The sequence below is a fragment of the Marmota flaviventris genome, chromosome 9 (assembly GCF_047511675.1).
Source record: "Marmota flaviventris isolate mMarFla1 chromosome 9, mMarFla1.hap1, whole genome shotgun sequence".
In the NCBI taxonomy this organism is placed as follows: domain Eukaryota; kingdom Metazoa; phylum Chordata; class Mammalia; order Rodentia; family Sciuridae; genus Marmota; species Marmota flaviventris.
Genome location: NC_092506.1, coordinates 114303933 through 114330831, shown reverse-complemented (window position 1 = coordinate 114330831; position 26899 = coordinate 114303933). Strand labels below are relative to the sequence as shown.

Here is a 26899-nt window from a genome sequence, read left to right as displayed (position 1 = left end):
CATGTTCAGATTTTTAAAAATTGTCCTTAAATGTCTTCTGTAAGTTGCTGTTTAAATCCAGGATCCGTTCAGGGTTCATGCTTTTGGGTCTTGTGTCACTTCAGTTCTTTGACTTGAAAATTCTTTGCCCTTTTTGGTTGTCTTTGTAAGACATTGGTATTTGTTTGTTTTTTGACTGCTGAGCCATATCCCCAACTTTTTTTATTTTTGAGACAGGGCCTCACTAAGTTGCCAAGGCTACCCTTGAAACTTGCTATCTTACCCTCCTGAGTTGCTGGGATTACAGAAATGTGTACCACACCCAGTGACATTGGCATTTTTGAAGGACCTGGGACACTTGGATTGTGAAAGTCCTGCTCTCTGGGAATTTGTTATCTTGTTACTTCAAGATTAGATTTGTGTCAAATGCTTTTGATAGAAACCCTGTATGGGAAATGTCCTTCCTATCGCATCATCTCAGGAGGCACATTGGTGTTACTTTTTCATTGTTGGTAGTGCGATGTATGGTTACTTTGTTAAGTGGTGTCTGTCCAGCCTCTGATTATAAAGGCACCTTTTATCCTTTGTAATTAAAAGGCCATGTGTGGGGTGGTATTTTGGGATCATATGATAATCTTGTATCTTTAAAGCCTTTCTTTTACCTACTGTTTATTTCATTTCTGATTCTTGACCAAGTAAACTATTACTTCAGAGGTTTTCAAAATGGGGGCCATGCTTAAGTCACAGTTTGCCCTATGGTCTATGGAGAGGAGCAAAAGAAACTCCCCCTTCATTTATGGGGTGATTTTGTTTTGGCAGGATGCCCTGAAAGGGCAGCAGATCTCCTTGAGTTGTGTTAAATTGGTCAACTTGACAGTTGCTAAAACTACAGAGAACAGGCTTATAATTTCAAATATTTCATTATCTTAAGGATTTAAGGGCTGGGGATGTGGCTCAAGCGGTAGCGGTAGCGCGCTCACCTGGCTTGCGTGCGGCCTGGGTCCGATCCTCAGCACCACATACAAACAAAGATGTTGTGTCCGCCGAAAACTAAAAAATAAATATTAAAAAAAATTCTCTCTCTCTCCCTCCCCCCCTCCCTCTCTCCCCCCTCCCTCTCTCCCCCCTCCCTCTCTCCCCCCTCCCTCTCTTAAAAAAAATTCTTTAAAAAAATAAACAACAACAAAAAAAGGATTTAAAATTAGCATTTTCTCATCTTGTTTGTTTTTATGGTGTCAGGGATTGAATCCAAGGTCTCACATGTGCTAGGCAAGTGCTCTACCACTGAGGCATACCCCCAGACCCCTATTATTTTTTGAGACAGAGTCTTGCTTGTTATGTTGCCCAGACTGGCCCAGAACTTCTGCGCTCAGGTGATCCTCTCATTTTAGTCTCCCAGGTAGCTGGGACCATAGGCATACTTCACTCCTGGGCATATTCCCTCCCATCACATTATTAACTTAAAAAGGATTTCCCCTCTGTGGTTGGCAGAGGTTTTCTTTACTGAAGCTGGAGTCTCAAGTAGAAGTACATTGTCCTCTCCTGTAGAATAGAGGGAGGGAAACTTGGCTGATTTAGAGGGGTTATATAAGGATGACATGCTTCCTCCAAATAGTGTGGTAGTCTGGTAAGGACACAGGGATGTCAGGGCAGACATTTCTCTATATTTTAGTCTTAAGTAGTGACATGTTTCAGTGTTGGTTTTGCTGATTTCAGTTGTGTTGCATGTTTTTTGCGATTATCAGTCTTAACTGAGCTATCGTTTTCAGCATTCTTTTACTTCTCGTTCTCTTTTCTGATTCTCTTGAATGCCCTTTAGTTCTGTGCTACAACTACATCTTAAACACCCATTAAATGTGATGACTGGTATGTATATAGTTGTATCTCTATTTTTTTAAGATGGACACTTTAACCCTGAGGTGGTCAAGTATCGACAGCTATGTTTCAAGTCACAGTACAAGCGATACCTCAACTCTCAGCAGCAGTATTTCCATCGACTGCTAAAGCAGATTCTTGCTTCCCGGAGTGTAAGTAATGCTGGGAACTGAATATAAAATATGGGCAGTTATATGCACAGGTATCAAGAAGTGGTTCAGAGGCAAAACACAGATGATAACCACTAAGAAAAAAATGCTACCAATTAAGCTGCAAAACATTTAAGTTGTGTCTTTTTATTTTCCCTTTTCCCTTCCCACCTATGTCTTTTTTTCCTTATCAGTTTTATGATGTGTTTTGATTTCAGAGATGTTAAAATATGAAACAGTAAGTGCTTCCTAAAATTAATGAAATATAGTAGCTTCCATATTTACTAAGATAAACAAATGGATTTCAGATTCATCATGGGTTATTGAGGAAAACTAGGATGCTCTGGAATTGATGTGCAAGTGTACACAAGGCCTCTGCTGTGGTGGACCTGTAGAACATAAAGCTCAGTGGCCTCTGGGTCTTTTCCAGCCAGGTAATTCTCAGAGGCAAAGTTGTTCTGAGTTCTTTAAGTGGTTTTTTTGAACTTAAGTATAGGAATATTTGGATGTAGCATAAGTATTCATTTTCTGTGGAGCAATTCAGTGTTCAGATTTGGGATTTTTTCATTATCTAATATAGGTTGAGTAATCCTTATCTGAAGTCCTTGGAACTAGATGTGTTTTGGATTTCAGATTTTATTTACTTTTTTTGGATTTTGGAATATTTGCATACACATATTGACATCTTGGGTATGGGACCCAAATCTAAACATGAATTCATCCATTTCAAATATACCTTATGTACATAGCTTAAAGGTAATTTATATACTATTTTTAGTACACTTTTGTTTTTACTTCAGCCTGTTATATGAGGTCAGGTATAGAATTTTCCACTTGTAGTGTCATGCACTCATAAAGTTTTGGATTTTGGAGCACTTTGGATTATGGATTTTGGATTAGGAATGCTCAACCTGTAATTAATATGGGTCATTTTTATTTGAACATGTTCATGTATCTGCATCTTTCTCTATGATGGAGTGGGGAATTAAACTTTAAATGTAGCCTTACGGAGTATACAGTGTATGTTAAAGATTTGATGATCACATGTATTCGCATTTGATTTTCTGCCTAGGACTTACTGGAGATGGCCCGAAGGAGTGGCCCAACCCTTCCCTTCAGGCAGAAGCGTCCTTCACCATCCCGAAGCCCTGAGGAGCGGGAGTGGCGGACCCAGCAGCGCTACTTGAAGGTCTTGAGGGAAGTGAAGGAGGAGTGTGGCGACACTGCCCCGTCCTCTGATGAAGAGGGTGAGTGTCTTTGGGCACTTGGGTTAGCTGGGGCATTGGAGCCAGTGGTAGCCATTTATCCCCTCGGTAAAGAAGTCCTTTATGAGTTGTCTTGTCTGGGGGGGGTGGATGGTGGGACTCATTAGCCCTTGGTCTTTGAGTCACTGAGACACTGCTATCAGGTGGGAGTTAACTCCATACCCTCTTTACTCTGTGCTTATGTGGCACTTGAGTTAGATGAGAACCTCTTGGATTAATCCCTGCAGGGCAGGGTCTCTCCACAGTAGGCCTTCTGGTGCCATTGTGCCACTTGAGAGAACTGCTTTTCCCCTTACAGGAGAGTAGTAGTGACTGTTGGCCTGCTGCAATGCGACCCCATCACTCTGTTGAAGTCTCTCTTCCTGGAAGAGCCGTTTAAATGACCTAAGTGTGCTCCAGCTCATCTGGGGAAGGGTCAGAAAGGAATGTGGAACCCTGGCCTCCATGTTGTTGGCTTAGCCCTGTTGAACCCAAATGGCCACTTACCCAATCTCCCCTATTGGAGTCCACAGCCACGTTGGATTTACAAGAAAAATTTTCTTTTGAAGATCTCAGCTCATGGCTTCCGAGCTCTCCAGCGCGTTCTCCTAGTCCTGCGGTGCCCCTGAGGGTGGTGCCCACGCTTTCCACCACGGATATGAAAACTACAGGTGAGAACTGAGCTGATGCCATTGCTCTCCTAGGAAATCACAGTGCAGAAGTGAGAACTCCTTAAAGGGAGGTAGTGTCTAGATTCCTGCCTTCCCAAAAACAAGCAGTGCTCCTTAAATGAAGGTGATGGGGATAAGTTTTTGTACTATTCTGCTTTTTTTTTTATATCTAGAGGTAGACCTTCTTTCATTAAAAAAAAAAAAAAAAAAAAATTGTCCAGAGCTGATCAGATAGTGTTTTGTGATATAGAAAGCAGAATTTTGAAATAATAATTCAGTCATAGCACAAAAGAGATAACCAGAGCTTTAGCAATTCCTTTGAATGTCTCTTGAAATTGGAGAAGAATTTGAATTTGGAATAGGAATAAAAAATGTTATGAAGCTTCAATGTGCTTTTAGACCAGCCAAGTAACAAAATCATTTTAAAAAAAAGGAAAGTAGAAGTGCTGACGGTGACTGAATAAAGGTTTTTGGTACTTGTAGTACACAGGAATCAAAAGGGAAACTCAGAGGATTATCTTACTTTTGAATGTCACAAGTGACCAGGAAGATTTAAATTAGAGCACTGTTGTAGTGAATGACCTAGTCCATGTGGTTTGGTTCATTTTCTCTCAGATAAAATAGAACTGGGGGACAGTGACCTGAAGATAATGTTAAAGAAGCACCATGAGAAGCGGAAACATCAACCAGTAAGATTGGGATGGATGTGGCCAGTTGTGGTTTTCAGTTGACTCTCTTTGGCATGGTTATCCCGAGGAGGATATTGGTAGTCACCACCTCTTTTGTGCTTCTCTGTTATTGTTAGAGGATGGGAGCAATTAGAGAGGCTAATTAGCATCAGAGATAAGAGGTGTTAACAGGTGTTTTGGCTTTATAAGGCAAGCTTCAAGCTTTGCCATGGCACTGTTTGGTGTGTGAATGAATTGTCTCCATGTCTTCAGCGCTCAGCAAGGTTAAGGAGTTTTTCTTCAGTCAAACAGCCAGTAAGTGCTAGAGCTGAGAGCCAGACCCTTTTCTCTCCACACTTTTTACTATTTCTGTTATTCCACTCAACTAAATCAAGCCAGAGAGTATGATGGAGAAAAGAGGGTAGTCTGGGCAGAGCAGTGAGATAAGAAGAGTCCCACATTGGATGTCAGAACATTGAGCGATCCCTTAACTCCTCTGAACGCTTTTTTAAAACTTTTTAAACTCTAACAATATTAGGAAGACTTCTTGAAGAGCACATGAGATAAGGAATGCAGAAGAGCTGTATGAATTGTAAATGCCGTGCAGCGGAACACCAAAGTTTCCCCTGTGTACTATTATGAAGAGCAATTGTTTCTATCTCTGTGTAGTTTTAATTCAACATGATTTCCTCAGGTGTCTGGGACATCTGGTTGTTAGGTAAATTGGCACAGTCACCATCAGTTTTTGCTTCCTTTCTGGGCCATAACCAAATCTCTGAATATCACATCTAGGATCACCCGGACCTTTTGACAGGGGACCTGACCCTCAGTGACATCATGACTCGAGTAAATGCTGGCAGGAAGGGCTCACTAGCAGGTAAAGGACTATAGGTCTCTTCCTCCGGATGGTTTTCACCTGACTTTGGTGTTAAATTGTGAGTCTGTCTACATGTGGCAAAAATAAATGAATCCACATCTTTCATGCTGACACCTTTTGCTTTGTTACTGCCCTTAGGAATTTAAAATTAATACAAAGTATCATTAGATATTAAAATTAAGCTGTAAATCACTCATTCCATTTTGTCTTAAAAACATCTAAATATCTTAGTAAATTACTAAGACTTTTCTTTGTTGGTTTTGAGGAAATACGCAGATAAAGACTCCTAATTTCTTAATATAGAAGAAGCAGTTCAGTGACTTATGTTCCTTATTCTTCCCAGCCTTATATGACTTGGCTGTCCTTAAAAAAAAGGTGAAGGAAAAAGAGGAAAAGAAAAAGAAGAAAATAAAGCTGATCAAATCAGAGGCAGAGGATCTGGCTGAAACTCTGAGCAACACTGAAGGGGTTCCACCTCTTTCACAGGCCCCATCTCCACTGGCAATACCTTCTATCAAGGAAGAGTAAGTGAGCAATAGATTACATGGTGTTAAGGTTTAAGTTTGGAGATTAAGCTGGAGGCTATAACCATTCCTTTGAGGCTTGTGTGAGTTGGCTCTGAGTGTCAGGAATCCTGTTAGGAAAATGTATTGTGTGTCCCTTTCTTGAGCTTTTATAGCTGCTAGGAAGTTTGGAGGACTTGAACAAATTTAGAATGTGTTTTTGGTCTTTGTGGTTGTTCTTATATTTTTCTTCTCTCATTAGGCCCCTGGAAGACCTCAAGCCTTGCCTTGGAATCAATGAGATTTCTTCCAGTTTTTTCTCTCTTCTATTAGAGATCTTGCTTCTGGAGAATCAAGCTAGCCTTCCTATGGTAAGAGTTTTGGAAAAGTCAGATGTACATCAAAGATTTTTTTTTTTTTTTTTGGTAGATGGACAAAATACCTTTATTTCATTTATTTATTTTTATGTGGTGCTGAGTATTGAACCCAGTGCCTCACATGTGCTAGGCAAGTGCTCTACCACTGAGCCATTACCCCAGTCCTATACACTAAGGTTTTGAAATTATTGGAATCCCTAGCTTGAGGGGATTCCTCCCAAAGCTCTGCAGCCAGCTTGCTCTGGGACTTGGGTAACCTGAGCAAACGGACCCAGCTTGCACTGGCACATCTTGAATTGCTGATATAGAGAGAATATAACTGGCTTCTGTCTGCCTTTTCTCCCTGCCAGCTGGAGGAAAGAGTTTTGGATTGGCAGTCATCTCCAGCCAGCTCCCTCAACAGCTGGTTCTCTGCAGCCCCCAACTGGGCTGAGTTGGTATTGCCTGCCCTCCAGTATCTTGCTGGAGAAAGCCGAGGTAAGGTCATTTTTTTGAAGGGTCACTGTTTTTCTTTTTTTGTCTAAATTCTTAAGACAAATTCGTAGAGAAATTTTTGTCTAAATTCTTGTGCTTGTTTGGTCTATTTTGTCTTTGCATCATACCATGTCTTTTGCTACACCATAAAGTTCTCAGAATCTCTCAGAGCTCAGGGATATGTAGCCTTTTGTCCTGAGTTTAACACATTCTATCACCTGTGTGGTTGGTTCATGTGATTTATTTCTTGCAGCTGTTCCTTCCAGTTTCTCTCCATTTGTTGAATTCAAAGAGAAAACCCAGCAGTGGAAATTGCTTGGTAAGTAATTTGTATTATATACCTTTCTCCTGTCCTCCCCAGCTTCTTATGTATGCTAGTCAATATAGTACAGGAGATTGGCAAAAGGGCAATATTCAACTTTATTTTTGTCTGTGAAGGAATTCTTTAAGATCCCTGTACTCTTAAAGTATAGGTTTCATCTCCACCCCCATTTGGACTTTGCTCCCAAAGCTGAAATGGAATGGTCTTTTTATTTTTTTTAATTATTATTATTACTTTATTTATATATGACAGCAAAATACATTACAATTCTTATTATAAATATAGAGCATAATTTTTCATATTTCTGATTGTATACATAGTATATTCACACCAATTCGTGTCTTCATACCTGTATTTTGGATAATAATGATCATCACATTCCACCATTGTTAATTACCTCATGCCCTCTCCCTTCCCCTCCAACCTGTCTGCTCTATCTAGAGTTCGTCTATTCTTCCCATGCTCCCGCTCCCTATCCCATTATGAATCAGCCTCCTTATATCAAAGAAAACATTCGGCTTTTGGTTTTTTGGGGATTGGCTAACTTCACTTAGCATTATCTTCTCTAACTCCATCCATTTACCTGCAAACGCCGTGAGTTTATTCTCTTTTATTGCTGAGTAATATGGAATAGTCTTTTTATTATGATATAGCCTGTGGATGGTGACATTCAAATCTGCCGTTGTATTTTATAGTAGCATCAGCATTTATAGTAAGCATACCAATGGTGTGGGATTCATTTGTACTATAGTTATTTTTATTTATTAAAAATGGGCTTTTTTATTAAGGATGATGTGCAGTGAGATATAGGACTGCCCCAAGTAAAGCAGTTTCTAAAGAACAGTGTCCTTTTAATTTAAATTTATAAAGTTCTGCTTACTCTATTGGCTGTTACCTGATGATGGTGATAAGAGAATAATTTAATTCAGTATTGGTTTTCTACTGAAATTCCCAGAGGGTTTGCTGTCTATATCAGAAGGGCACAGATGAGGCTGTCATCTAGGGAGGAAGTGTCAAGTGAGGAAAAAAGAGGGTTGAGGACTAAGCCTTGAGAAATTCCACAGTAGAGACAGCTGAATGCAGCTCATGTAGAGAGGACATGGCTAGAGAGACAGGAAGAAAATTCTGAGATTGTTGACTCTTGGGAGCCAAGTGATTAAAAGATTCAGTAGGGTAAATATAAGAGATTGTAAATGTGGAACAGATTGCAAAATTTTTAGTGAATAGTGAATCCTTAAGTGAAAGGATGAGGGTTGGGGACAGTGTGAGTTGAAGGTGATTCATGGTGCTGCTGTGCCTATGGTCTTCAGGTTGGTGGCTGGAGTCAATCATAGTGATAATATTTACACTGGCTCTGCAAACTGTCCTTATAAGACCAGATAATAAGTACTTTAAGCTTGTGGAATAGATGCTTTCTGTTATTACCCCTCAACTCTGCCATTAAAATGCTCAGCTTCCAGACAGTAGGGGAATGAACAGGTGGGGATGTTTTCTACAAAAATATATTTACAAAAGCAGGTGGCTAGTTTGCCATGTGTTGGTGTACACCATGGGAATCTGTAAATGTGACCAGTCAGGGCCCCCTTTCCTATAACCAGTTAAAAATTTACCAGCACATCACTGGTTAAAGAGCCAGTGAATTTCTAGAGATTTAGCTGGGCAAGGGCAGGATAGTAAGGGAGATTTGTGGCCAATAGAGGAATTTTAAATGGGAGAAACCTTGAGTGAGTTTAAATGTTGATGGGACGGGTACTGTGGACCTTGAGGAGAAGATTGAACATGAAGGAGAGAAGGGAAAATGCATCACATATATTCATGGGAAGTGGGAAGAGGGTGAGCTCTGTATGGCGGGAGCTAGCACATTTCTTCCTATCTAGCAGGAGGAAAGAAGGAAATAATGGATACATAGCAGTGGGCTGAGTGGTCTTTGTAGGAAGTTTGGTCTGTTGACATTTTCAGTGTAAAGTAGAAGGTGAGAGAGGTGAGATTGTCTGTTGCTGATGAGAAGGGAAGTCTGAGGAAAGTGGGAGATGGTCATTGTGTGAAGCAGAGTGACCACAGATGACATAGGATAGCTAGGAAGTCATGAGTGCCAGGGGAGACTGCTCATTGTTCACCTCTTTGGCCTTCTTCTGCCTGTTTGTGCACTTTTTCCTTTAGCAGTCCTCAGCTGCTTAATTTGAAGCATGGAGAATGTGGATAGTTCAGAATTTGAATTTTGCTAGATTGGAATGATGCAGAAAATCAAAGGGCAGAGGTAAAGGTATTACTCTGTTGGGAAGCATATTACTGAAACAATGGACCAGGAATCTGCACTGAATGGAGAGAAAAGAGAGATGGATCTGGGCCAATGGCAGCTGAGAAGTAGAGGTGTCATTGGGAACTGTCCTGCTGGGTCCAAGTGAAGTTTTCATGGGAGTAAACGGGCAAGGTGAAATCCAGGCCATTATGTTTAGAAAGCAGAGTGTGGGTTCTTCATCCTGACTGGCTGTGTACTATGGTCAGTGGGATTTTTTAAAAAATACCTATTCCTGGACCTTACCACAGGGATTCTGATTAAATGGTTGGGATGGGGTCTGAACTTTGATGTTTTCAAAAGTTTCCAGGTAATTCTTCAAAATGCAACCCTAGTTGAGAAACACTGAAGCAGGCATTTTGAAAATAGAGCAGCTTTAGGAACTGGCAGAGTCCAATTGTGCTTGTGGGAATGATTGAGTGGAGTGGAGGGAGGAGGTTATGGTAGAGGAAGAGTTTTCACCAACTGAGAGGTTAGGATATTGGATGTACTGCTTATGTGGATGTGGGTCTTCCTCATAGTGGCAGGGTGTGGAGTAGTGAGAGAGGGTGAGCCAGTTCCTGTGAGGAGAAAGGACTAGATGCAAAACCGCAGGAGTGGGGATTGGGGTGTACAGGTGGAGAGCAAAAGCCTCAGGGAACAGGCTTCCCCCCAGCTTTATTGATGTGTAATTGATATATTAAAAACTGCATATTTAATGTATGTAATTTGATGAGTTTGGACATACACGCATACACCTGGGAACCATCCCCACAGTCAAGATAGACCTTTCAAACTTCTATATCTCCCTTCCCCCTTTTTCTGGCAAGAACATTAACATGACATTCATCTTCTTAATAAATTTTCAAGTGGCACAGTACAGTTTCATTAAGTACACAACTGAGTCCAACAGCAGGACTCTAGAACTTATCTTGACATTTCATAATGGAAACTTCATACCTTTGGAGCAGCTATTCCCCTACTTTGGTTTTACTACTCCTGCTGCTGGTAACTATCAGTTTTGTTCTCTGTTTCTGTGACTTTGAGCATTTGAGGCATTTATAATTTTTTATAAATTAATAAAATTAATTTATTTCACTTAACATAGTGTCCATTAGGTTTATCCATGTTGCAAATGGCAGGATTTCCTATTTTCTAAGACTGAGTAATACTCCATTTTACGTTATAGCATATTTTCTTTATTCATTCATCCACTGATGGACATTTGGGTTGTTTTCATATCTTGGCTATTGTGAATAATTCTGCAGTGAACATTGGAGTGCAGATATGTGTTTGAGATCCTGATTTCAGGGTTTTTTTTTTCCCTTATAATTAGAAATGGGATTGCTTGACCATATGGTAGGTCTGTTTTTAATTTTTTTGAGGAGCTTCTATACTATTTTCATGGTTACTGCACCATTTTACATTCCTACCAACAGTACATAAGGTTTCTCTTTTCTCCATATTCTTCCCTCTACTTTATCTTTTTCTTTTCTTGTTTTTTCTAACAGTAGCCATCCTAATAAGTGTGAGGTGATATCTCAGTAGTACTTTTGATTTGAAGTTCCTTGATGATTAGTGATATTGAGCACCTTTTCATGTACCTGTTGGCCATTCATATTTCTTCTTTGGAATAGAAATATAAGAATTGTCTATTCAAGTTCTTTGTTTCTTTTTAAATCATGTTGGTGATTTTCTTATCATTGATTTGTAGGTATTCCTTATATAATTTAGATGTTTTAGCCCTTTATCACATATATCGTTTTCAGTTATTCCCTTCTTTTCTGTAGCTTGGCTTTCCCCTCTGTTGATTATTTCTATGCTATGCAGAAGCTTTCTAGTTTCCTGTAATCCCATTTATTTGTTTTTGCTTTTGTTGCCTATGCTTTTGGTATCATATCAAAAAGGTCAAGACTAATCTCATGGAGCTTTCTGCTGTTTTCTCATAGGAGTTTTATAGTTTCAGGCCACATGTTTAAATGATTAAACCATTGATTTTTGCATATAATATGATGGAAGAATCTAATTTCATTTTTTCAAATGTGGATTTCCAGTTTCCCCAACACTGCTTTTTGCAGACTGTCTTTACCTCATTGAATGTTCTTAACACCCTGGCCAAAAGTGAATTGACTATATGCGTGGGTTTATTTCTGGGTTCTGTGTTTTAGGAACAGGCTTTTGTTCTTATTTTTCTAAAAGAACTAGGAGAGGGTTTGCTCGCCTAGCATGTACCATACCCTGGGTTCGATCCTCAGCATCACATAAAAATAAATAAATAAAATGAAAGATATTTTGTCCATCTACAACTAAAAAAAAAAAAAAATTAAAAAAAAAGAACTAGGAGAAATGTCTGAAATCTTTGAAGAATCTCACCTCTGCCTCCTGACTTCATTGAAGGACATGGCTATGAGAAAATGAGCAGTCAGCCTCCCTATAGTTAAGAATCAAGGGAGAACCAATTTTTTCTCAGAAAATACCTGAAAACCATATATGTGATAAAGGGCTAATATCTAAAATATATAAGGACCACCAAACAGGAGAAAAAGATGGGCAATAGAACTAACTGGTTTTGAAGTAGCAATTCTGGAAGCACAAAGGTTCCTGGAGATGGGTATTGGTGGTATTGTGTGCCAACTACTGAAATCAAAGAGAAGCATCTTGGTGAATGTGACCTTTTTGGGAAGCACAGGGACATTCTCTCACAAGCAGACCTGGATGATGCTGATTAATGGTGACTTCTAGTCTAGCCTGGTTAAGAGATTTAGGTACATTATGTGTCAAGAGCTTCAGGAGGACTCTGAACAAATGAGAGAAGGGCACCGACAGAGTGATTTTCTTTTCTAGGCAGACCAGGAGGAGTCCTTTTTTTTTTTCTTCCCCTTCCTTAGGCTTCTGATTGTTGTGCCAGTGTGTAGAATGCCTTTGTGGCTCACTAGCCATTCCCTGTTGTAAGTTTTCATAACATGTGATGCCTACCACTTTCCATATTGGGTTTATTTAATATGTGCTCTTTTCTCACTTTACTATAAAATTCTTGAGGGCAGAGACTGAATTCACTGGATGACCCCAGCTTCTCCACAGGTAGTACCTGGCACACAGTGGTTACTCAGCAAATACCTGTTGAGTGAATTGTCTAAGGAGGTGACATGCAGCAGTGATGGTGTAGTCTGTGAAGGGAAAGGCAGTGCCAAGGATCTTGGCTTCAGTCCTGATGTATTCTCTCTTTGTCATAGGGTAAGAAGGTAAAGAGAAAGGGGGATTCTGAGTCACACCTTAGATTTTGTCTTCTTTTCCCTCCTTTCTTATAGGCCAGTCTCAAGATAATGAAAAGGAATTAGCTGCGCTCTTCCAGCTGTGGCTAGAGACCAAAGACCAGGCCTTTTGTAAGGTATAATTTTTCAAAATACCAACTCTTCCCCTTTTGGTTTCTAGAACTCTCAAATTAGTGAAAATTCTCCAGTCCATTTACCTGTTAATGTTTTCCTTTTCTCCAGCAAGAAAATGAAGACAGCTCAGATGCTACAACACCTGTCCCTCGGGTGTGAGTATAGCACTCTAATGGTGGGTGGTGTCCCATGAAACCATGATTCCTGGTACTTACATGTCTTAGTCTGTTAGAGCTGTAATGGGCCTGAGAGATCATAAGAATTTGCTGATTCTCACCTGCCTAATATACCTAAGGAGGGCAATGTATATCCATTGATATGAGTGGCTCCCTGTGGAAGGAGTTCTTTCTTTTTTAAATGTTTATTTTAGTTGTAGATGGATATAAGACCTTTGTTTTATTTATTTTTATGTGGTGCTGAGGATTGAACCCAGTGCCTCACATGTGCCAGGCAAGTACTCTATCACTGAGCCCCAACCTCAGCCCCAGTAGTTCTTGATGCTAGAAGGGGATGTGCAGTAGAGTCTGAGGGGATTTGATCTACCTTATAGGTGAACATACTATTTTCCACATGTTGTCCTCCTGGGTTTCCCATTTGAGAGTGCTATCTAACCCAACCTCCTTATTTCTTTTCTTTTTTTTTTTTAATATTTAGTTTTTAGTTTTAGGTGGACACAATATCTTTTATTTTACATTTATGTGGTGTGCTAAGAATCAAACCCAGTGCCGCAAGCATGCTAGGCAAGCACTCTACCATTGAGCCACAACCCCAGCCCCCCAACCTCTTCATTTCTGTAAAGAAGTTGGGTTATGAGGTTACATTATTTGTTGAGGGTTAGTGACAGGAATTCACTAGAATTTACATCCTGTGAGTGACTCCTCTCATATTGCTCTTTCCTGTCTGGTGTTGTTCTGCAGTTAGATTTTTTTTTTTTTTTTTGCAGCATGGAGAATTGAACCCAGGGCCTCATGTATCTTAGGCCAGTACTCTACCCATGAGCTGCACCCTAGCCTGTGCATTTAGTAGAAGTGGGGGTAGTACAAGTATTTGTAAGTTTCCTGTGAGCCAGGAAATATACCCTTGCTATCTAATATTTTTCATTGCCATTAAATTGGATTTAGCAGCGAGATACCAGCTTAATTTCCACCTGCCCAGTACTTTTCTGGATTTCTAAGTATCAAGTAATTTTTGGAAATACCATCAAGAGTTACTTGGTAGGAGCTGGAAAGTGGAGTTTGTAAGAGTTGAGTACATCTAAAGGGACATTTCTGAAGGGACATTTTTTTTGTGTGTTGCAAAGAGAATGGTTCTGGGTGTTAAAGAAAGGAGATGGATCTGTGACCCATCTGCTAGTAATCAGAGTTAAAACAAAATTCTTTATGTTTCAGAAGAACTGACTATGTGGTGCGGCCCAGCACTGGGGAGGAGAAACGGGTTTTTCAGGAGCAGGTAAGAAATATGGAGAAGATAGAGAAAGTCTGTCTCTGTGAGGCCCTATAGATTGAAGTGCTGAGCCTGACTCTCTTTTGAGTCTACCGTCATGGAGGAAATTCATACCTTCACCGTGGATATTCTGTTGGTTGGGATTGATTGCGGCAGGGCGGGGGGGGGGGGGGGCAGAAAAGTTTTAGTCTGTTAGAGCTGTAATGGGCCTGAGAGATCATAAGAATTTGCTGATTCTCACCTGCCTAATATACCTAAGGAGGGATATATATATTATAAATATATAATATATATATATATATTATAAATATATAATATATATATATATAGAGAGAGAGAGAGAGAGAGAGACAGAGAAACTACTTTGATTTCTTTAGCAAAATGCATTTTATTTCCTCATCCTTTGCTCAGTAACCAGTTCTGAGGACCATCCTTTTCTCACTGTAGTTGGCTCGTTATCCATGGGGGAATTTTTGGTTCCATTCCCATTTTAATCTCCCCATGTGGATCTAGAATGAACTCCACTGATTCTGACTCAGAAGCCTTCTCCCTTTTCTCTGTGTAGGAGCGTTACAGATACAGCCAACCCCATAAGGCATTCACCTTTCGCATGCATGGCTTTGAGTCTGTGGTGGGGCCAGTGAAGGGTGTGTTTGACAAGGAGACTTCCCTCAACAAAGCTCGGGAACATTCCCTTCTGCGCTCTGACCGGCCTGCCTATGTCACCATCCTGTCTCTTGGTATGTGGTGATTTATTTTTTTCACTCTGAATCTTTCCTCAAGTCATCTCTGTCCTCCCTGCATACCCCCCACCCGCCTCCTCCACCCTGAGGTGAGTCAGGCATAGCATTTGGAAGCTTTGGATTGGGAAATGAAGGGGGGATTCTGCTCTTAGAGATTGGTGGCAAGAATCACTGTTCTTTTCTGAAGGTGTGCTATTATTTATGTTCCTTTAGGAAGGGCTCACAGGCCAGCTGAATAGGTTTAACTATAGCACTTTGCTTCCTTAAAGATTTTGTTGTGCCATGAATCCCTTTGGCAGTCTGGTGAAACTCATGGATCCCTTCCCATAGTTATGATAATTCTAAATATACATTAAATGCTTAGAGTTATAAAGAAGCCAATCATATTGAAATAGTTATCAAAACAATTAAAACAATGTGTAGAAATATGAGTTTTTATTTTAATTGACAGGATCTAGCAATAGGTCTTATAAATATCTGTAACTTCCAGATAGGGAGATGTGTTTGACATTTATAATATGAAAATATTTGATTTCTCTTACAACATCGCAGCACTGCCAATAATGGTTTATTATCTTGTGTTTATAATCAAAGGAGATTCTAAATTTCACTGAAAGATAAATTTTTCTTACCTGAATTCATGGACCCACTGAATTCTAAGGTATCTGTGGACTTTATTCTTGCCTCTGTGAAAGTGTGTAGGAAACACCAATGGCAGAGCTTTCAGCCACTAGGGGTCAGTGTGCCCGATACTGAGTTGGGAGGCTGAAGAGCACTAAAGCCCTTTGCTGAAGGGAGCATCACCCCACTAGAGCAAGTAGGGGGATATTGCTTGACTCTTGGGCTTTGCATTTCCTAATATTATCAGTTCGGGATGCAGCAGCTCGGCTGCCTAATGGAGAAGGCACACGGGCAGAGATCTGTGAACTGCTCAAGGACTCCCAGTTTCTTGCACCAGATGTTACCAGCACTCAGGTAAGTTGGAGAAACAACTTTGCTTGGCTTTCTTTCAGAATGGATTTCAGAAAACTTGTTAGAGGGTTGGGGTTGTGACTCAGTGGTAGATCATTTGCCTCAGCACGTGTGAGGCACTGGGTTCTATCCTTAGCACCACATGAAAATAAATTAATAAACAAAGCTGTTGTGTCCATCTATAACTAAAAAATATTAAAAAAAAAAAAAGAAGGAAAACTTATTAGGAAACATAGGAGGATCACTAAGTTCAGAGCCAGCCTCAGCAACTCAGAGAGGCCCTAAGCAACTTAGTGAGACCCTATCTCAGAGTAAAAAATAAAAATGGGCTGGGGATGTGGTTCAGTGGTTAAGCACCTTTGGGTTCAATCTTTGATTATTACTTCCCCCGCCCCCCCCCCCCCCCCCCCGGAAAAATGAAGGAAAACAGGTGCAGTGGTGTACCTATAATCCCAACTAATCACGAGGCTGAGGCAGGAGGATTGTGAGTTTGAGGCCAGCCTGGACAACACAGTGAGAACCTGTCTCAAAAGCAAAAACACAACTAAATGAAGAAAGGAAAAAAAAAAGAACTTAAAAAATGCACACAGTGATGACCAAAACCCCTGTCAGTGAAGCACAAAAGCAGCCCTAGGTTTTCCTTTAGCTTATAGTAAAAGAAAAGTTGCTATAGTCAGAATTCAAAATATTTTTACAGTGAAAACATCACTGTCTCAGGAATTTATAGCATTTTTTGTTTTGCCAGGTGATTTGGTGAGCCACTGAGAAGACATAGCTAGACTGATATATAGTCTGTTATATCGTCAGCTATGAATCATCTAGGGATTTTTCTCTGGATTCCAAACAGCTTCTGTTATCTGGGTCTGGCCTGACCCTTACTTCCCTTTTCTCTGTTCTCAGGTCAACACAGTAGTGAGTGGTGCCCTGGATCGACTACATTATGAAAAAGATCCTTGTGTGAAATATGACATTGGACGGAAGCTGTGGATCTACCTGCATCGTGACCGGAGCGAAGAAGAGTTTGGTGTGTGAGGCTTCTGGGGAGTGTGTCCAAGTAGACCAGTGATGATTCTGACTTTTCTGTCCCAGTTCCATCATTCTTTCCATTGGCATTCAGGTAGAATAGGATTATGGAGGCAGGGTCTTACCACCAGCAAGGCCTTGGGTTTTAGCAAACTGCCCCCCCCACTCTCACCCCCTTAATATACTAAGATCCAACTCTTGCTGAAGCTTCCCACTTTTGTTTATAGAGCGGATTCACCAAGCACAAGCAGCTGCAGCTAAAGCCAGAAAAGCCCTTCAGCAAAAACCCAAGCCCCCTTCCAAGGTGGTAAGTGATCTCATGAAGAACCCTCTTGAGAATCCTGGGGCTAGGTCTAGGTACTTAACACTGTGCATCAGGAGCTGAAGAGTCCACCCATGCCTTCCTTTCTGGAGCCTTTATGACACCTGTGGTAAATTTCCCTTTCTCATCTTTTCTAGAAGTCCAGTAGCAAGGAGACTTCATTAAAAGTCCTCAGCAGTGGACCTTCTGAGCAAAGCCAGATGAGCCTCAGTGACTCTAGTATGCCACCCACCCCAGTAACTCCTGTAACCCCCACCACACCAGCATTGCCTACCACTCCAATTTCCCCTCCGCCTGTGTCATCAGTGAACAAAAGTGGCTCTACTTCTGTCTCAGAACCAGCTAAGTCTAGTTCAGGGTAAGTGCCTCTGTTTTGTTTCTGTATTTTCTCCTCCAAAATCCTCTTGTATGCATGTCCTAAGGTTATTTTCTTTGTGTGTGTGTGTGTGGGCGGGGGGGGGGGGGGGGCTATTGGAGATGGAACTCAGGAGCATTATATGAGCTATATCCCCATCCCTTTTTGAAAACTTTTGTTTTTGAGGTAGGGTATTGCTGAGTTGCCCATGCTTTTCAAACTTTTCATCCTCCTGTCTCAGCCTCCTGAGTAGCTGGAATTACAGGTGTGTGCCACCACTTAAGTTCTTATTTTTGTTTTCCTGATGTTCCTCATAGGGTTCTTCTGGTGTCCTCACCAACAATGCCACAGCTAGGAACAATGCTATCCCCAGCTTCCAGCCAGACTCCACCCAGTTCACAGGCTGCTGCCCGGGTTGTAAGCCACTCTGGCTCAGCTGGACTGCCCCAGGTGCGGGTGGTGGCTCAACCTAGCCTTCCTGCTGTCCCACAGCAGTCAGCAGGACCAGCACAGACACTGCCACAGATGCCACCAGGACCACAGATCCGGGTGCCAGCCACTGCCACACAGACCAAAGTAGTACCCCAGGTAAATGGAAACTGTAGGTCACTGGGAAACAGGACTATGGACTGAGGTAGGCTGATGAGTCAAATGGTCAAAGTCTGGGGAAGGACCAGGGAATCATAGATTTTATTGTTCCTGAGGATAAAATTCACTAAGATAACGCATTTTATGTTTAAAGCCTTGTAAGCATTTTTAGATACTGTTTTACATGTTGGAAATCAGACTTTCAGAGAAGTTCAGTAATTTCCCATTGTTCAAACAATAGTACCCTTGTAGAGGTGGGATATAAATCTAATAAACCTTTTAGTTTAAATCTCAGGCTCCTTCCATTGTGCCTCAGCCGTGTGTCTTGGGTATCCCAATGACTATCTGTATGATTGTACAGAAGATTTTTATCCTCTTTACTTCATTTTTCTCTTATTGTATATAAAAGGAGAATATATGCCCTGAATATGTAGGAATAACCGGATGCTAAATGTAAAGATGTTCTGAAAATTAAAGTGTTTTATACAAATACAGGAAATTTGCAGTGTCTGTTTCAGAGAGTGTTGAGCCTTGAACACTGAGAGAGTAATAGTACTTTTAGAAGAAAATTCTTGGGTGGTGACACATGGGGAGATCCTGCCTTGGAGTGCTGATTTCCATCTCAGGGTCTAATTGACCTCTCTGCCTCACACCTTGAACAGGCAGTCATGGCCACTGTTCCAATCAAAGCACAAACTGGGGCACCCAGTGTACAGCGGCCTGGACCCATGCAGACAGGGCTTACGGTGACAAGTCTCCCTGCTGCAGCCAGCCCTGTGAGCAAGCCAGCCACAAGTTCCCCTGGGAGCTCGGCTCCAAGTGCCTCTACAACTGCAGTCATTCAAAATGTTACAGGACAGAACATCATCAAGCAGGTATGTGGAATTCTCCAGGTGGTTCTTTTTTTTTTTTTTTTGTCCCAAAACAAAAACCTCAGGCTGGAGGTCCTGAACAGACAGATGTCTGTGGAAAAAAGATTTGTCATCTTGGGCTCTTTGTTTATAGGTTCTTCAAGTATGTTTCCATTCAAGGCAGTTGCAATTTCTGTGGATGCTCAAGGGAGGTCTTCCATTTCTTTCCATATAATTTAGTATTTGGTAATAGTTTATGGATTTAGTGAGACTCTTCAAGGACTTATTTAAACTCCCATGGCCATATTCTAATTGGCTTTTCAGTTTACACCAGTAATGGTAGAATACATTTGTATTGGCAAACTAGTAGAAATATTGACAGGAGTGCTTCCTGTGTATCTGTACCATGCCTTGCATTTTATAGATGTTAGTGGTTTATTTCTCAAGCAATGGAGGGTGATAGACACTTCTGTTATTCTCATTTTATAAATGAAGAAGTGGAGTTATATAACAATGAAGAAGCCTTTTCATTCAGCAGTTGTTCACTGTCTCTTGTGGCAGGCACTATGTGAAGGATTGGGGATTTAGTAGTCTGTTAAGTAGACTGAGCCCTGCCTTTGTGGAATTTGTGTTCTCGGAAGGCGAGGAGACAGATAAGTACATCAGTGTCAGAGAATAAGAGATGCTGTGAGGGGCTTGGGATATAGCTCAGTTGGTAGCACAAGGCCATGGGTTCAATCCCCAGCACCATATACACACATACACACACACACACAAAAGAGAGATGCTGTGAGGCTCAGTAGACAGGGCAGTGTTGGAGAATGGTAGTGTGCTAATTTCATCCACGACGATGGGAGTTGGCCTCTATGAGGAGATGAAATTTGAGCGAGGCAAATGAAGTTGGTGTGCTATGGTTACGATGATGACTGGGAGATAAAGCATTCCAGGCTTAGGCATGGAAAGTGAATACATTTGAGAAACAGCAGGAAAGCCATTGTAACTGGTTTACAAGTGAGCAAGCATGAACATATGGCTCAAGCATGGTAGCTCAAGAAAAAGGAGTTGAAAATGGCCCCCATGGGCTTTGGTTGCAGTGACTGGATAGATAGTGGTCTCATTTACCAAGATGCAAGAAAATTGAGGTGTAGGGACTGCAAGGCAGACAGAAAAGTGTGCTCATGCAGGAGAAAGCAGTGCTTATATTGGGTGTGGTGAAGAGTGTAAGAAGAGACTCATTGTATGTAGTTGAATAAATGCGACGAGTTCCAGGGGCTTTTTGGGAATGGCTTCAAAAGAGTGTAAGATGATGAAGCAGAGTTAGTGAATATAAGTAATTTTTAGAGAAATTTTGCTTTTCTGAGAACTGGGTTGGAGTGGAATGTGAAGGGGAATTGAGTGAAGCAAGGAGGGCAGTATGGAGCAGAGCCAGGGTTGTTTGTATTTAGGGTGTCCAGTGTCATGGCATGTCTGTGTGGCAATGGTCCAGTAGAGGGGCCATAGAGAAGAAGGTTCTGAGCAGGCTAAAGGGGTTGATCTGTTACACATGGAGCATTTGACTTTCCCTTTGAGTTGATATGAACCCACGGAGTCTGGCTCTAGAGCCTGTGCTGCAGATACCTCACCACACTACTACTCTCAAAATAAAGGTGATCCAACCATAAATAGAATAAAATGTACTTGAGACTGATGGGGAAATACTGTTATATACAGATGTAATTATGTTGAATAGTAATGATAGCATTGTGATTTTTTTTAAATTTTTTTTTATTTTAAAAAGTCCTTTCCTAGGTTAGGGATATATAGATAAGTCTTTTTAGAATTTTTTATTTGTTCTTTTTAGTTATATATGACAATAGAATCTCTTTTGATATATTATGCAAACATGGAATATATCTTACTCTAATTAGGATCCCAGTCTTGTGGATATACACAATATTGAGATTCACTGTGGTGTATTCATATATATATATACACATACACACACACACACACAGGAAATTATGTCAGATTCATTCCACTGTCTTCCCTATTCTCCCTTCCCTTCATTCCTCTTGGTCTAATCTATTGAACTTCTGTATAGATAAGTCTTTTTTTGTTTGTTTGTTTTAGTATATTTAGTTGTTGATGAACGGTTATTTAGTTTATTTATTTATATGTGATGCTGAGAATTGAACCCAGTGCCTCACACATGCCAGGCAAGCACTGTACCACTGAACCACAACCCCCGCCCTATAGATAAGTCTTGATTAGTAAAATGATCAATCTTGGATAGACTTTAGAATATTCCAGTTCCTAGGGGCTGAGGATGTAAGTGTGGCTTAGTGATAAGGCCCTGGGTTTAAACCCCAACGTCTACTCCCCCCCAAAATTACAGTTCCTCTCTTCTACCCTTCTCTCCCCAAGGTGGGAAAGGATACAAAGTGATTACTTATGAAGGTGGGAGAAGGGGGTATGCTGTGCTCTTCTCTACTTTTGTGCCTGTTTATTATTTTCAAAATAAAAAGGTAAAGATATATGAAACATACATGAAATAGAGGTTTGCTTAATTTTATTGTGTGATCAGTCAGCATCATGCACCCCTTCATTAATGCTGTGTCTCCCCCATACAGGTGGCCATCACTGGGCAGCTTGGTGTGAAGCCCCAGACAGGCAACAGCATCCCACTCACAGCCACAAACTTCCGAATTCAGGGTAAGGATGTACTGCGACTGCCGCCCTCTTCCATCACCACAGATGCCAAGGGCCAGACGGTTCTTCGAATCACACCGGACATGATGGCCACATTGGCTAAGTCCCAGGTTACCACAGTAAAATTGACTCAGGACCTCTTCGGGACAGGAGGTGGTACTGCAGGCAAAGGCATCTCTGCCACCTTACATGTCACTTCCAATCCAGTCCATGCAACTGATAGCCCTGCCAAGGCCAGTTCAGCCAATGCTCCTTCATCTGCTCCAGCAGGCACCACTGTGGTCAAAGTGACTCCCGACCTCAAGCCAGCAGAGCCCTCCAGTTCAGCTTTTCGCTTGATGCCAGCCCTTGGTGTGAGTGTGGCAGATCAGAAGGGAAAAAATACAGTGGCCTCTTCAGAAGCGAAGCCAGCTGCCACAATTCGCATCGTGCAGGGCCTGGGAGTAATGCCTCCCAAAGCAGGCCAGACCATCACTGTTGCAGCCCATGCCAAGCAAGGGGCCTCAGTGGCCAGTGGGTCTGGAACTGTTCATTCTTCAGCAGTATCCTTGCCCAGTATGAATGCTGCTGTGTCCAAGACTGTGGCTGTAGCTTCTGGGGCTGCAAACACACCCATCAGCATCGGGACAGGAGCCCCCACTGTGCGGCAGGTCCCCGTCAGCACCACGGTTGTGTCCACGTCCCAGGCTGTGAGTAATGTCAGTGGTAAAGAGTATCCCTCTCTTCAGGAAATCTCTTAAGGTTGTTAGCTTCCCATCCCTCAGGAGACTCACTAGGACCAAAGAAATGTCTTTGTAGGTATGGAAATTAGAAGTCCTGTCTGTATTCTTTTCTTTGATCCAAATGGATTTATGTATTTTTATGAACCACATTTTATAATGGTATAGTTCATGCATACGTTCTTACACAAAATTGTAAGAATGATGCTAACAGTATAGAGTAAAATGTAAAATTTCTTTCATCCCTCTACCAGTTCTTCGTTTATAACTGCTAATTATTATTAGTAACACAGCATTTATCCTATGAGTCCTTTTCCTGTGTATTTTCATATATGTATACACATAATTTAAGGAAAAAAAAATCTACAAGAGCCCTTACTCTTTTTTTTTTTTATAAAGAAGTCTTAGGGATCCTACACCACAGAGAGAGATACTGGCTACATCCTTTCTGATGATGTAGCGATCCATAGAAGGGATTGTGTTAATATATATCCAAGCCAGACGATGTGGCACACACCTCTAATCCCAGTGGCTCAGGAGCCTGAGGCAAGAGGATCATGAGTTCAGTCAGTCTCACCAACTTAGTGGGGTGTTTAGCAACTCAGTGAGATCCTTTCTCTAAGTAAAATATAAAAAGGGACTGGGGATGTGGCTCAGTGGTTGAGTGCCCCTGGCTGCAATCCCCAGTACCAAAAAAAAGAATACAGTTTCCACTTTCCCAGTACCACTGTGAATGTTGTGGTGTGTGTGTTTGAATATGTATGTATTTCTGGGTTGTTTGTATTTAGGGTGGAGATTGTGAGTAGGAGGCACAGTGAGGCACAATTGGAGGCTTTGATGATACTCTAGTTGTGCTGTCAGAAAGGCCACACAATCACTTCTCATCAGCAAATCTCCAACCCTAACCAGAGCTGGCTGGTTCAAGTTAGAAGGCTGTTTAACTTTATGTTCCTGTCTTACTAGTGGAAAGGGCGTTCCTTTTCAATTTTGTTTCCCTGATCATGAGTGAGGTTGAGCATACATCATATAGAAATTGGCATGTGCTCTTTAGTGGAGAAGAAATTTTTGCTTGTTTTTGAGGGAAGGGAGGTATTTGACTTTTTTTTATATTGTTCGAGGTGGCCCTTTTTATGTGTATAGAATATATTTCAGTCTGTCATCTTTCATCCTTGCATTTGGTACCTCTCACTTTATAGGTATTTACAATATTGTTGATTAAATCTTATTAACATTTTACGTATTCTAGGTTTTGTGCCTGTGCCTACCTTTCTCCAGAGTTATAAAGATAACTAAGAATTTTATTTTTATAAAATTATGAGTTTAAAAAAGTATCTATAAGTGATTGTCCATTTAAAACATAATTCTGTATCATGAAGTAGGGATCTCATTTCATATTTTCAAATTATCCCCAAATCATCAACCAGTTTATCCTTTTCTCACCAACTTGAAATGATTTGTTTATTATGAACTAACTCCCCATATCAACCTCAACGTGTTTCTAGATGTGTGTTTTCTTTGGTCTTGGAGTAAGGAGGCCCCGTTCTAGTGTATGGAAGATATAAAACATGTTTTTATTTTTCTAAGCAAGCTACATAGGAAAAGCTTAATAATTTGGGATAAAAGCCAAGGTGATGAAGGAAGACGGATATACATGTTCTTAAACAACAACACCAAAAAAACCTTACATAATGTGGTTAAGGGAAAATAATTATATAAGTTTCCAAATCACAAAGGGTAAAGTTAAGGAAGTGAGGAAACCGTGCTTACCCAATCTACCTCTGCCCTCTTGAATCTTCCTCCTAACACCAAAAGGTCCTACCCAGTGGCATCTCCCTGTGTCACTCAGACATTCAGTGTAGGTAAATATAACTGGCTAATCCAACCCTAGCTACGGAAATAGTTAGAATTATATGCATGCCCATCTATGTCTTTGCTTAGCTTCTTATCAGCTGTCCCCTCTTTTTTTTTGGTGGTGGTTCTGGAGATTGAACCCAGGGCATTGTTCTACCACTGAACTACATCCCTGGTCCTTTTTGTGTTTTATTTTGAAATAAATTGCTAAGTTGCCCAGGCTGGCCTTGAACCTGGTATCTTCCTGCCTCAGTCTCTGGAGTTGCTGGGATTACAGGTGTGCACCACCACTCCTGACTCAACCACCCCTCTTGAATTTTTTAAAAAAATTAAATTTACTACATAGAAATAGTATTACTGGGCTGGGGAGTATAGCTCAGTGGGATGTGCATGAGGCCTTGGGTTCCATCCCCAGCACTGCCCAAAACAAATTGTATTATTAAACATGTATTAGAAACCAGGCAGTTTGGGAACCGGTGACCATTGTATCCCTCCCAGAACCCTTAATATATTGGCCTTTACTCTTTTTTTCATCTAGGTTCTTACTTAGCTAGTAAGTTTAGTGGACTTTTCACTTGGTTGAGTTTATTACTGGTGTCCCCTAACTGACCTCTCTTATCTTGGAAAAACAGAAAGCACTTGGAGAATGTGACTTGTTCTTTATCCTGCATGCCTGGCTGTTTGTTCCCCCTCAGTGAGCCTGCATTCCAGTGAGGGGGTAGCTGTGTCCTTTCTCTGTTAACTCTTGGGCTTCTCGCTCCTTCCTCATGTGTGTTCCACCTCATAGTTACTGGGTCCCCAGCAGTGTACCATATGTTGGGGGATACTGAGATGCTTAAGCCTCTCCTCCTAGGGGCTCAAAATCTAGGACTGTAGTGAGTGAACACACATTTTACTATGTAGTTCAGGTACAGGTTTTATACCCATGAAAGAAGATTGTAAGATGATAACAGGCCAGGTGACACCTTACTACCAGTGTGAACCCTTTTATGTAGGGTTGCCTGGGCCCTGACCTCAGAATATTTGGATTGTGGTAAAAAATAGGGACTGAAAGTGCTCCTCACTTCTTTTTCTCTGTAATGATGCTTGGTGGTCTTCCTTTCTTCTATTCCTCAAAAGCCAATTTCTTTTTCTCTGCAGGGGAAGCTACCTACACGGATCACAGTTCCACTGTCTGTGATTAGCCAGCCAATGAAGGGCAAGAGTGTGGTCACAGCCCCTATCATCAAAGGCAACCTGGGAGCCAAGTGAGTCTGTTTGTAGTGAAGGAGCATCCTCAGGGGTGGAGGTGGGGATGGAATATAATATCAGTCCTTGTCACAGAATGGGATGGCAGCTGGTATTTCTGTGTCCCCCACACCAATGCTCATCAATAATTGCCATGCTCATCAACAATATTTATTGAACATGTAGTACTGTTTTAGGTACTCTAATTAAAATAGACAAAAATCTGTACTGCTTTCAAACATAGATTGCAGGATGGGGTGAGGAATAATTTAAAAAAACCTAATGCATCAAGTGATAGAAGAGGAGTGTGAAGCACCTGCCTTTGACGTTTGAGCTTTGAACCCAGGACAGTTCGGAGGATAATGACTTCCTGTGACCCTGACTTAATCATGATGAAGGGCAGGATGAAATCAAGTCTACCACTATCAAACCAGCTTATGTGACATGGCTGTTTGAGGGAGGGCTTCATTTTCTTTTTTTGTTTTTTTTTTTTTATTTTTGGGGGGGGAACCAGGGATTGAACCCAGGGACATTTTACCACTGAGGCACACCCCCAGCCCTTTTTATTTTTTATTTTGATGTAGCGTCTCACTAGGTTGCTTACAGCCTCACTAAGTTGCTGAGTCTGGCATTGAACCTGTAGTTCTGTCTCACCCTCCCAAGCTGTTGAGATTACAGGCGTGTGCCACCATGCCCAGCTCATTTTCTTGTTTTAAGAGTTGAGGTTTTGCTATGTTGCCCAGGCTGACTCTGAACTTCTGGATTCAAGTGGTCCTCCTGTCTCAGCCTCCTGAATAGCTGGGACTGTGGTGCACAACACTACATCTGGCTCAGGAGGTGTTTTTGCGAGGAGCACACACCCTTCTGGGCTGTGTCTTCCTCCTGGTTAGGGTACAGATATAGAGTCTAGGACCATTTTATCCAGAGTGCCAGGGCCTTCTGTGCTCACCCTTTTCTGCATGGGAAGCATAGAAGCTGGAAGAAGGGTGATCTTAGCAGCTTGTGTCCATGTGAATCCAGAATGCTGGAGTTTTGACTGAACACCAGACCTGCCTGTTTTCCTTCATTGCACAACCTAAATCCAGGGCAGACCACTATCCCATGATATGGTTATACCTTACTCCTGCTTTCCCTCCACAGCCTGAGTGGGTTGGGCCGCAATATCATCCTCACCACCATGCCAGCAGGTACTAAGCTCATTGCTGGCAATAAGCCTGTTAGTTTCCTCACTGCCCAGCAGTTGCAGCAACTTCAGCAGCAAGGTCAGGCCACACAGGTAAGGTCCAAGGCAGACTCTTGGCCACATCAGACTTTTCT

The 26899-nt window shown here is 41.4% G+C and overlaps 1 protein-coding gene across 6 annotated transcripts in view; it reads left to right on the top strand.

Annotated features, from left to right (window-relative positions):
* Window positions 1-26899, top strand: part of Nfrkb (nuclear factor related to kappaB binding protein) — a 35160-nt gene that overhangs the window by 5564 nt on the left and 2697 nt on the right. For 3 of the 6 annotated variants that reach the window (XM_071616863.1, XM_027945494.2, XM_071616867.1), the window contains exons 4-25: window positions 1879-2006; window positions 3076-3250; window positions 3781-3918; window positions 4534-4607; window positions 5379-5463; window positions 5807-5987; window positions 6229-6337; window positions 6694-6820; window positions 7071-7136; window positions 12723-12802; window positions 12909-12955; window positions 14189-14249; window positions 14809-14983; window positions 15855-15961; window positions 16859-16982; window positions 17209-17288; window positions 17441-17661; window positions 17976-18246; window positions 18909-19121; window positions 21707-22474; window positions 25496-25602; window positions 26723-26858. In XM_071616863.1, coding sequence (XP_071472964.1) covers window positions 1879-2006; window positions 3076-3250; window positions 3781-3918; window positions 4534-4607; window positions 5379-5463; window positions 5807-5987; window positions 6229-6337; window positions 6694-6820; window positions 7071-7136; window positions 12723-12802; window positions 12909-12955; window positions 14189-14249; window positions 14809-14983; window positions 15855-15961; window positions 16859-16982; window positions 17209-17288; window positions 17441-17661; window positions 17976-18246; window positions 18909-19121; window positions 21707-22474; window positions 25496-25602; window positions 26723-26858 — 3473 coding nt within the window. The remainder of the gene's footprint in view (window positions 1-1878; window positions 2007-3075; window positions 3251-3780; window positions 3919-4533; window positions 4608-5378; window positions 5464-5806; window positions 5988-6228; window positions 6338-6693; window positions 6821-7070; window positions 7137-12722; window positions 12803-12908; window positions 12956-14188; window positions 14250-14808; window positions 14984-15854; window positions 15962-16858; window positions 16983-17208; window positions 17289-17440; window positions 17662-17975; window positions 18247-18908; window positions 19122-21706; window positions 22475-25495; window positions 25603-26722; window positions 26859-26899) is intronic. The other 3 variants (XM_071616866.1, XM_071616865.1, XM_071616864.1) reach the window with 3 other exon arrangements.